At 45.7% G+C, this 10,676-nt stretch overlaps 1 protein-coding gene across 1 annotated transcript; it reads right to left on the bottom strand.

Moving 5' to 3' along the window:
* Positions 1 to 107: 107 nt before the first annotated feature.
* On the bottom strand, positions 108 to 10,292 carry KIF20A (kinesin family member 20A). Its single transcript, XM_035014219.1, has 19 exons — positions 10,202 to 10,292; positions 9,561 to 9,746; positions 8,345 to 8,434; positions 8,125 to 8,244; positions 7,323 to 7,461; positions 6,788 to 6,975; positions 6,575 to 6,701; positions 6,192 to 6,386; positions 5,972 to 6,083; positions 5,799 to 5,867; positions 5,434 to 5,577; positions 5,121 to 5,286; positions 4,842 to 5,006; positions 4,574 to 4,713; positions 3,625 to 3,727; positions 2,937 to 3,135; positions 2,610 to 2,701; positions 2,226 to 2,363; positions 108 to 710 (listed from the first exon to the last, which is right to left on the bottom strand). Exons 2-19 carry the CDS (start codon positions 9,723 to 9,725, stop codon positions 393 to 395), a joined length of 2,670 nt encoding a protein of 889 aa, XP_034870110.1. The 5' UTR covers positions 9,726 to 9,746; positions 10,202 to 10,292; the 3' UTR covers positions 108 to 392.
* Positions 10,293 to 10,676: the final 384 nt, after the last annotated feature.

Genomic DNA, 10,676 nt, shown 5'->3' with positions numbered 1-10,676 from the left:
TGTACACTCGTTACCCATCTCCACTGCCATTCCTGTGCAAGGTTCTAAGGGCCCCAAATGATATTTAATTTTCAATTTTTTCCCTGTTTTTTAAGTCCTGTTTTGATGAATTTGCTAAATTTGGAATTCAAACAAAAAATGTGAAAAAAAAACCCACAAAAAATGTGAACAATATGTTTATTTAATATAACTTTTTGTGTGCATAGAAGCCATATAAGTAAAAAGGCATGAGATTACATAGGTGATTATATTACAAAAGGGAGGAAAATAACTAGTGTCTATATTGCATTCTGGATACAGTTCCAGGTATTGGTAAAGCTTTTTAAAAGAGACCTATTTCTCAAGCAGTGACCTGCCTCAGGGCAATGACTGCTCTCTCCTTCCCCACAGCCTTAGTATTTTTTGCCAAAAGGCCCAGATTTGAGTAAAGGGGAGCGCCGTGAGCGCAGGATCCGGGCATAAGGGCTGCAGTCTGTTGAGCTTTGGCAGGTGGGTGTTCTGGGAAGTAAATTTCGAAGAAACGGTTTCTTCCCTGGGGGCTGTTGGTTTGGTTGCTGGTTTTCCTGGTTGGCACCAAGGCGCTTTTTGGTAGAAGCCTGGCCTTGGAGTTTTAGTACAGTATGATACTGCTCTGCGATGCATGCTGCCTTCTTCCGAAGGTCCAGTTTTACTAGCATCATGTTATTCTGCAGCTCAGCCAGGGTCTGATCCTAAGGAGGATGAATAAAGTTAAAGAAAGCCTTTTGGTTTGGTGTATTAGAGAAACTAAAGGGCAAGGTAATACATGCCATCCACTACCTAGTTACTAACAACTGTTTTTACAAAAGATTAATTCTTTAAAGTCAGAGCTTATCATTGAATAGGGGATATTTTCTTTAAGACCCAAACAAATAGCACTGAACAGAAGGACGTTTTCTAATACATGACATGAGCTTACTTAACCTCCAAGAACCCTAATGCCTATGTATTAAGAGCTGTGTTTAGGGGCACCTGGCTGGCTCAGTCAGTAGAGCATGCGACTCTTGGTTTCAGGTCATGAGTTTGGGCCCCAGGCTGGGTGCAGAGATTACCAAAAATAAATAAACTTAAAAAAAAAAAAAAAAAAAAAAAGCCTCATTTAGTCTAAGATTTTTTTTTTCCCCACTCTGCAATCAGGGTGCCTTTTACTGATGGCAATTGTCATAGCTTGTTAGTGTTTTGTCTTAGTGGTATAAAATAACAGTTTCTTAAAATCTATGTTTTTGTTTTTTTTTTTTAAGCTTTTATTTATTTATTTGACAGAGAAAGACACAGCGAGAGAGGGAACACAAACGGGGAGTGGGAGAGGGAGAAGCAGACTCCCTGCCGAGCAGGGAGCCCAACGCGGGACTCGATCCCGGGACTCCAGGATCATGACCTGAGCCGAAGGCAGTCGCTTAACCAACTGAGCCACCCAGGCGCCCAAAATCTATGCATTTTGACTTTGTTTTTTAAAAATAGAGTTATTTATTTATAAAGATTTTATTTATTTGACAGAGAGAGATAGTGAGAGAGGGAACACAAGCACAGAGAGCTAGAGTGGGAGAAGCAGGCTCCCCGCTGAGCAGGGAGCCCAATGCGGGGCTCAATCCCAGGACCCTGGGATCATGGTCTGAGCCGAAGGCAGAGGCCTAACTGACTGAGTCACCCAGGCGCCCCTATTTATTTATTTTTTAAGACTTTTTTTATTGATTTTTGTGAGAGAGTGAGAGTGCACGAGGTGGGGGGAGGGGCAGAGGGAGAAGCAGAGTCCCTGCTGAGTACGGAGCCTGATGCAGGGCTTGATCCCAGGACCCCGGGATCATGAACTGAGCTGAAGGCAGACTCTTAACCGACTGAGCCACCCAGGTGCCCAAGTTTTATTTTTTTAAGTAGGCTCCACACCCAATGTGGGGCTTAAACTCATGACCCCGAGATAAGAGTCACATACTTTACTGACTGAGCCAGCCAGGTGCCCCTTAATATCTACACATTTTGGATGAAATATAATATCTACTTCCATAGGGTTGTTATAACAGAAAATGCCTATAAATTACTTAGCATAGTACCTTGTACTTAAATAATTTTATTTTGCAAAGAAGAAAAACTCCCCTCCCTTAAGACTATCCCAAAAATCTCTGCTTTTCTCTTCTGCTTCTCATTTTCTTTCTCACATATACTCTGGAGTGGGCTGATGGGAGAGAAGGAGATATATAGGGTACCCTAACCTGTTTGATTAAGATGTCATCACAAGTGGTCAAGGCTTGGCGTAGTTTTCCTGCCCCAGTGCTGTGGCAACAGGCTCTTTCTGCTGACTGAAGAGACTCACCAAGTTTCTGAATCTCTGTCCGCAGCAGCCTTATATTCTGAAAAGAATAAGTGTAGGAACCACATTGTGGCCAAGATCAACCAGGATAATGAGCTGAAGGAACTGGATAGCCATTTGAAGAGAAGTAAAATTAGAAAGGCTAGTCAGCTAAATGAAGGAGCCACTCTGCAGGACTGTGCACAAAAAACAGAAACAAAAACCCTGGTCCTCACATAAACCACAGGTACAGGACTGGAAGCTGCCTTAGGTAAGAGCCTTGGTAACAGAGAAAGGTATAAATTACCTTTTGGCCCTCCTCTAGTTTCTTGTCCACATCAATGGTAAAAGGCTTGGCTGAGGGTGGTGGTTCTAACATTTTCTGATACTTCTGTAGTTCTGAGGGAAGGAAACAAGAAACTTGTATGCTTTCTAGCCTTGGACTTACCTCTTAACTGAATGAACAGTAGCTTGCAGCAAATATAAAAAGTGAGGCCATGTGCACCCTAGAGTGAAAGGTCAGGGGATGTAGCTCAGAGTTGAGGAAATGATCTTGGAGTTGGGAGTCTGAAGGCCCAAGTTTGAACAGTTCTCTGAACCACTCCTATGCTTTGTGCCCTCTCTCCTTCCTTACCTTCAGTGGTGGAGTTTAGCTCTGCTCTGCACTGTTCCAGTTTAGCTTTAATCTCATGGAGCTGCTGACTGGAGGCAGAAGCTGCCAACCTTTGTGACCGCCGAAGGGACAATTCAGACCCTGATTGTTGAGGGGCTATCGGCTGCTGTCTGGCTTCCTGCAAAAGAGCTTCTAGCTCTTCAATTTTCTCATCCCGTTCCTAAGAGGGAAGCAGCACAGTTCCATCAAGAGTCAGACAAATCTTGCAGGAATGGATGACTGAACAGTGAGCAAAACCTTCCCTGACAATTATGCCTCAAAAGCCTGTTAGCAGGGTGCCTGGGTAGCTTAGTCGGTTAAGCGTCTGACTTCGGCTCAGGTCATGATCTCCGGGTCCTTGCTATTCACTCAGCGGGGAGTCTGCTTCTCCCTCTCCCTCTGCCCCTCCCCCCTGTTCATGCTCACACACTCTCTCAAATAAACAAAATCTTAAAAAAAAAAAAAAAAAAGAAGAGCCTGTTAACTCTTAAGCCATTTCCAGGTCAACCAACCCTTAATTCATAGACTGACACCTGATAGTACTTTTTAAAAGACTAGAAAAAACTGAGTTACATATTCCTGCCCTACCAGAGTTTATAAAATCTATTTACATCAGACAAGCTAGTGATGGGAATCAGTGGCTAGTCGGGGCTGCTTCAGGGCAACTCACCTGAAGCTCTTCTTGGTAAAAACTTGTAAGTGATTCTTTGAGGATCTTTAGTTTCTCTTCATACATTTCCTCTAATAGTTCCTTTTGTGTGTCCAAATGTTCACTGTCAAAGAAGAAAAATGGATAAAGAAGAATGTATATACACACACACATGTGCACACACACACAACAGAATATTACTCAACCATAGAAAATGAAATCTTGCCCTTTGCAATGACATGGACGGACTGAGAAAGTATTATGTTAAGTGAAATAAATCAGAGAAAGACAAAATACTATATGATTTCACTTTATGTGGAATCTAAGAAACACAAAAAACCAGACTTTTTTTTTAAACAGACTCTTAAATAGAACAAACTGGTGGTTGCCAGAGGGCAGGGGGGTGGGAGGAATGGGTGAAATAGATAAAAGGAATTAAAAGGTACAAACTTCCAATTACAAAATAAATAAGTCACAGAGATGAAAAATACAGCATCAGGAGTATAACAACACTGTAATAATGTATGGTTGAAAAATGGTGACTACACTTACTATGGTGAACATTGAATAATGTATAGAATTGTCAAATCCCTAGGTTGTACATGTAAAACTAATACTGTATGTCAGTTATACTTAAATAATAAATTTTTTTAAGAGCAAGAGTGAGTCAGGAGGGAGGGTCAAAGAGAAAATCTAAAGCAGGGTGCATGCCCAGTGCAGAGCCCAATGTGGGGGCTCCATCTCCCGACCCTAGATCATGACGTGAGCCAAGATCCAGAGATGCTTAACCGACTGAGTCACCCATGCACCCCAATAATAAATTTTTTTCAAAAAAAGAAGAAAAGGGAGTGAAGATTCTGAGGAGTTAAGTTTGGAGGACAGAGCTTGAGGCACAACTCTATCCTAGTCCCTATTCCCCACCCTCTGTCTGGTCTAGTTGACAGACCAAGAGCGGTCACTCAGCTGATACCTGCACCACTGTTCCCGTTGTTGCATCTGTTCCACCATCTCATTGCAAATTTCATCACGGAGCTGCATCTCCAGCTGCAACTTTTCCTGCCGTTCTTTACAAAGCAGTGCTTTCATGGCTTCCACCACCTGCAGGAGCTCCTGGAGGGACACACAGTTCACAAGTGATCAGATGTCCATGCCCCACAAAGGTGAAGGCCCACCTGGAAGGCAGCGTGGAAAATACGTAGCCATCAAGCGGCTACACCAGAGCTTTCTTGCATTCTCACCTCTTTGCCATACATGGAGATGTCAACTTCATTCTCAATGTCATTATCAAGGCCTGGTTCTGTCTTAGCTCCCATCTCTAAGCTGGGAGATGCCCGCAGACTGTGTTCCTTGATGAATGAATGTAGCAATGGGAATCCCAGTTGGACAGGTGGAGCATGCACAAGCTAGGTGGGGAAGGGGTGGGAAATCAAGTGAATTCATAACTAGTCCCTAGTAGACTCCTTAAATAAAGGTACCAGCCCAAAGTGAGCACAACCATTACACCTACAGCTTCTTACCTGGCTGGCAATGGCTGAGAACTTGGCCACATGAAGGGTTTCATCATAGGTAGATGCACAGGGATTCACATTGACAATCATGCAGGAGCGGCCTCGACCTGTGAAGAAGCCTTGGAATACTCGAGTCAACTTGCTGTCACGGAAGGGAACCAGGTTCTGTTTTGACCTAGCAGGGGATCAGAGAACAGAGCTATAAGCAGAATTCCAGCCCTTAGAGTATCCCAGCACCATCCCCAGTGATGACTGGGAAGTCTCTTAGCAAACTGCAGTGCTCCAGACCATCCTAGCCCGTGGCTTACAGCCAGAAGCTCACCGATTCTGTTGGTTTTGGCGCAGGGCAGCAATACAACGGCCCAAGGTGTGCAGGGAAGTATTAATGTTTCCTGCTTCCTTCAGCCGCTCACCACTTTTCTGATCTTTGCAGCGCTCTGAGCCAGCCAGATCACAGAGTGACAACCTTGAATGGTGGACAGGATCTGACATAAGGACCCCACATGTTATGAGCTTTCCAGCCCTTCATATAGTTCTAGGGAGGGGAGGACCCACCAAGGATCGCTGTACCCAAGGAAGCAGAGCAAGACTCTTAATAGAAGTAATTCCTCTGAGGACCTCCCTTAACCCCTGCCTCCAGTACCATTTATGACCAAGAAGCCCACATTTCTAAATGGAAAAACGTACTCGCTGATCTTGGGGATGATATCCCCTTCCCCCTGAAGGTGCAGGATCCGTATCGAGAAGATGCTATGACTGGAAATCAATAAAAGAAAAGTCACTGTGTATCTTCCATGACTAGGTGGAGGACTATTGTTTCCTAGAACACAGTGAAAAGTTGACTCTCACAGCCCACTCACCTGCGGCTAGAATTCTGGTTCAGATGGGTGCTGGCAAAGCTCTGGTTTTTACGACCCACTTTGAGCAGTTTCCAGGCCTCCTCAGCATCCTGAACATGAACCCAGTTGAGATCTGAGGCAAAGGAGAGAAAGGCATATAGAAGATGGGAGCACCTAACTTGTCCAGGTTTCTCCCAAGTCCTGTTTCAGGGTTGTTGGCAGCCTCCCTACCTTCCCATACCTTTCACATAGGGATTGCCATTTTGATCTTCACAGAGCCGCAGAGTCTGCCTCTTGCGCTGCTGGCTAGGTGGTTCTAACAGGTCATAAAGCAGTTCATTGTAGATCTCAAAGAAGGAGATCCAGACGGAGAAGCGAATGTCTGCAGGGACACTCACAGGGGCAGTGTCTGGCTGTGCCCATCGGTGACTCGTTTCTGGGGAAGAAGCCCATGTACAGGGCAGGGCATCAGCTCTAGAGTAGTCCATCTCCCCTTTGGCCTGCAAGGGCCTTAGAAGGAGCAGCGTTAGGTTGAAACCTCTGGTTTATACCCCTGGAAGCTGTTGGGAGCAAGGGAGTGGGTTTCTACTGTTACTTGGTACAGAACCCAGTCATGGTACGTACCATCCAGCTGGCTACTGCTGGTCATGTGACTGGAGGAGAGCCCAGCGATGCCACTGTCAAAGCTGGTGCTGGTACCCATCCGACCTTCAATGTAGACACTCCTCTTCAAGGAGGTGGACAGCTCCTCCTGGAGAGGCCCAGGGAGAAAATAAGCGCAAAACTTTCCACAGATTTGTCCTCTTATCCCCACCTCTGTGATCACCAGCACTTCACCTCTTGGAGGCCTCCATTTAGCAGGGCCAGTTTCTTCATTTCCTCCTGTCGGATCTGCTTGCTGTCTAGCCAGATTACCTCATTGAACAGTACAGGCTTCAGATCAGGTGTTGGTTGAAGTTGGCCTTGGAGGCTATTGAAGATCAGAGCCAAGGACCGGGGTAGGATCCCTCCATCCTTGATGGTACCTGGAAGCATGTGAGAGATGGACAGCTGAGTGCTCCTTCCAAATTCAAAGCATCAAAAGGCAAAGAAAACATCAGTACAGGAGCACCTGGGTGGCTCAGTCGGTTAAGCGTCTGCCTCGGCTCAGGTCATGATCCCAGGGTCCTGGGATTGAGCCCCGCATCAGGCTCGCTGCTCAGTGGGGAGTCTGCTTCTCCCTCTCCCCGTCCCCCTTGCTCGTGTTCTCTCTCTCCCTATCTTTCTCTCTCAAATGAATAAATAAAAAATCTTAAAAAAAACAAACAAACAAAAACCAAAAAGCATCATTACAGGCCAATCAGCAATTCTGTGAGGCCCACTACTCACTCACCTTGAATTGTGTGGGTTTTCCCTGAGTTGGTGACTCCGTATGTATAAATGAGCCAGTTCTGCCCTTTGAGTACATCCTTTACCATCTCCTTCACGGTCAGGTTGAAGAAGGATGCCTGTCCCACTTCTGGCCCAAAGATCTAGAGACAGACCCAATTTCTCAGAGGCCCATCCCTCATCTCCCATTGCCTCCTGTACAGAGCCAGCAGATGTGTCCCTTCCTGATTGACTGGCTCTGGAGACTACTCAAGCAACCTCTTCCCACAGTGCTTCCAGCTGCTCTCCCAACACTGAAGACAAAACCACCCTCTGCCAGTGCATCTTTCATCCAAATCAACAGACACTTCCAGGTACCATCAAGGATGGAGAGAGCCTACCCCCGGCCCTTGGCTCCGATCTTCAATAGCTTCCAAGGCCATTGTGTGTGTAGCATCACACTACTCTCGGGCTACGTCTGATGCTACACACACAATGGCACACAGTAATCACAAGGGTGGGCTTTAGAGATGGATAGTTCTAGATGCAAGGCCTAACTCTACCACTGCCTAGCTACATGGATTCAGCAACATAATCTTCACTGAGTCATAGTATCCTTATCAGGAAAATAGGGACAAGAATAATAATAATAGAGATGTTGGGAATTAATACACATAAATTAATGCACTGACTCATACATGAGTCCCCAAAATTATAGACATGCATATATAAGGAACTCACAGTCAAGTAAAAGGCTTCCCCTCTAAAGAGAGAATAAAGTTGCCCCTAATATGTTGGTCCTTGTTCATAAACCAGTACCTCCATACCTGGGAAAAGGTGAATCTGTGGGCAGCTTGGCCAATTCCCCGCTCATTGCTCTTCTGGGCAAAGGAGTCCTTGGGTGCCTGTAGAACAAGGGTCTCCACATTCTCGATATGGACACAATCCTGAGAAGGGGTAAAAAAAAAATCACAGAAGGAAACAATCCTAGGAACCTTTCCTGTATTGTATCATGCCATCTTAAATCCTCCCTCCTCAGACACTCACCTGATCTTCCTGTCGTTCCAACTCTGAAGGTAACAAAGGCCTAACTCTCAGGTATACTTTCACCTTCTCTGTACTATCCTCAGATGGAACCTGTGGCAGAATTCCAGGCCGGAATCAGCAGTTACTTCCAAGCAGATGGGCAAACAGCATAATTCCAGAGAATCATGCTAACAGTACCCCCATTTCACCTCACATGCCTGTACAGCTAGCTACTCCCTAGTTCCATAATTATTCCAACCCACATGGGTTTTTTCACTGCTTTATCACCCTTCACTGTCTTCAGTATCCTGGAAACGTTGGCCTGCCACACTGACTTCCTGAATTAGAACTGGTTAACTGGTATGCAAATCAGCATGTGGTATTACAGCAAAACATAGTAGTTAAGCACCTTGGAGGCAGACAAACCTAAATTTGAGTTCCAATTCCATCATTTAGAAGTATGACATCTTGAACAAGTTCTTTAGATTCTCTGCCTCTGTTTCCATATCTGTAGAATTGGGTTAATAATAGAACCCACTTCATTCATGCAACAGATATTTAGAGATCTGCCTACTATGGCCTGGGAACTCTAAGGCTCTGGTGGTCCAGAGGCAGGGACATTATCAAGGCTCCTGCTCTCATGAAATTTTCTCTATAAAAGAGGAGACTTCCTAGTAGAATTGTTTTCAACCAGCACCATTTCCCCACCAAGGGACATTTAGCTAGGTCATTTTTCTTGGTTGTCACAGTGGGAAGAAACTAGTGACATCTAGTGCGTAGAGGCCAGGTATGTTGCTAAACATCTTAAGGTACAAGACAGCCCCCTAAAATGAATTATCTGGCCCCAAATGTTAATAATGCTGCAGCTGAGAAACCCCAGCTTAGCATAAAGGCTCCAAAATGGAAGCTACAGTTGATATTAAAAACATACTTAATGGCAGTATGATCTTGTGCAAATTACTTAACACATCTACGCCTCATGGTGAAGAAGAGAGAACTATTAGCCTTCCCTCTTAGGACTGAGAGTATGCACGTGAGAGTGTTTCCTTAATGGAATGCAAATAATAGTTCTTAAGGACACACAAATTTACATTTTTCACCTGTCGTGCTCTTAATTTTTAATTGATCTCTCAGACCCTTGGGATTGCTGTCTTTGACCTGATACTAATTCTGTATGGACAACTGGTAGGCTGAGGACATCACTTTCTGCTGCCAAGCCACTGTCCAACTCCTTTACCTGCTGCTTATCCTCCAGGGAGGTGGAGATGACAGAGCAGTCTGATATCAGGTCTTTGCGTACCACAGACCCTAAATCTGCAGCTGTGGACTCAAACATGGGGGAGACTACAACCTCCTCATCTGACAGCAAGCCGGCTGGCGGAGAAAGGATCCCTTGCGACATGACAGCAGGGGCAGCTTAGGTCTACAAAGAGACAAGAATGGGTAGGGAGGAGAACTTAAGGGACAGAAGAGGCTGCAAGTTCTAGGTAAGAAACAATTTCCTTGCCCCAGGACACCTTCCTCTCGCTGCTTGAATTCCTACTCCCTTATCCCTTCAAATGCCAGTAGAGGGGTAGGGAATAAGAGGAGTTAATCACGTAATCCTGTCTTAGGCATTTCCGACCGCCAAAAGGAATGAACAGATACCTCGCTCCAAAAGCAGAAGGCCACACTCTAATTAGGGTGCCTCGCCCACCGGTGTCGAGGAGGTGGTATATTTGCCTTAGGCTCCTTCTCCAACCTCACTCCAGGCCCAAAGGGAGGACAGAGGTATTTAAAAAAAAAAAAGGGATTGCCGCAGCTTCGCTTTCTAAAAGCCTATCCCGCGAGGGCAATTACTGGTACCGCAGCTGGGCTCCGGCACAGCCGCAAACTCACCGAAGACGCGACACTCGCTCCTCTGGTACCGGCTCACACACCCTGCTGCCGAACCTGGACTTTCGCCGTCTGAGAGCACAACTCCACCCACGAGGAGCACCTTTGTTACTGATACAATGTTTTAAATTACGCGCTGCGTTCGTTCGGCCAATCAGACAGCGAAGCCTGCAGCTGCCAATCAGCGCAAGGAAAAGGGGCGGATGCGACTGGTAGACGGTTTGCTCTGGCTTGACCTCTGCCTTCTAATGTGGGTCCGGGTTACCAACTGACAGAATTTGGATTCGGGCCGCCTACAATTCTTCGCGCTTAACACTTTTCCTTGGACCTTAGGAACTTCTTTTCTAGGAAACCTAAAGGAAATTCTGAGGCTTCAGCGCCATCCTCGTTAGCACATTCCTTCCCAGAAGCGCTCAAGAAGCCTGGTTTAGGGCTTGCTCATCTGGGCGTTGGGACTACGTTTCCCAGGAGGCATCGC

Source organism: Mirounga leonina, unplaced genomic scaffold, assembly GCF_011800145.1.
Source record: "Mirounga leonina isolate KUSES-001 unplaced genomic scaffold, KU_Mleo_1.0 Mir_168, whole genome shotgun sequence".
Lineage (NCBI taxonomy): Eukaryota > Metazoa > Chordata > Mammalia > Carnivora > Phocidae > Mirounga > Mirounga leonina.
Note: the sequence above shows the minus strand (reverse complement) of the source record. Positions and strands in the feature narration are given on the sequence as shown.

Coding starts and splice junctions, on each gene's coding strand:
- KIF20A (XM_035014219.1), bottom strand. CDS start 9,725: ATGTCGCAAGGGATCCTTTCTCCGCCAGCCGGCTTGCTGTCAGATGAG. Junction 5,868..5,971: donor AACCAGAATTCTAGCCGCAG/GTGAGTGGGCTG, acceptor ATTGATTTCCAG/TCATAGCATCTTCTCGATAC. Junction 2,702..2,936: donor GCTAAACTCCACCACTGAAG/GTAAGGAAGGAG, acceptor TCCTTCCCTCAG/AACTACAGAAGTATCAGAAA.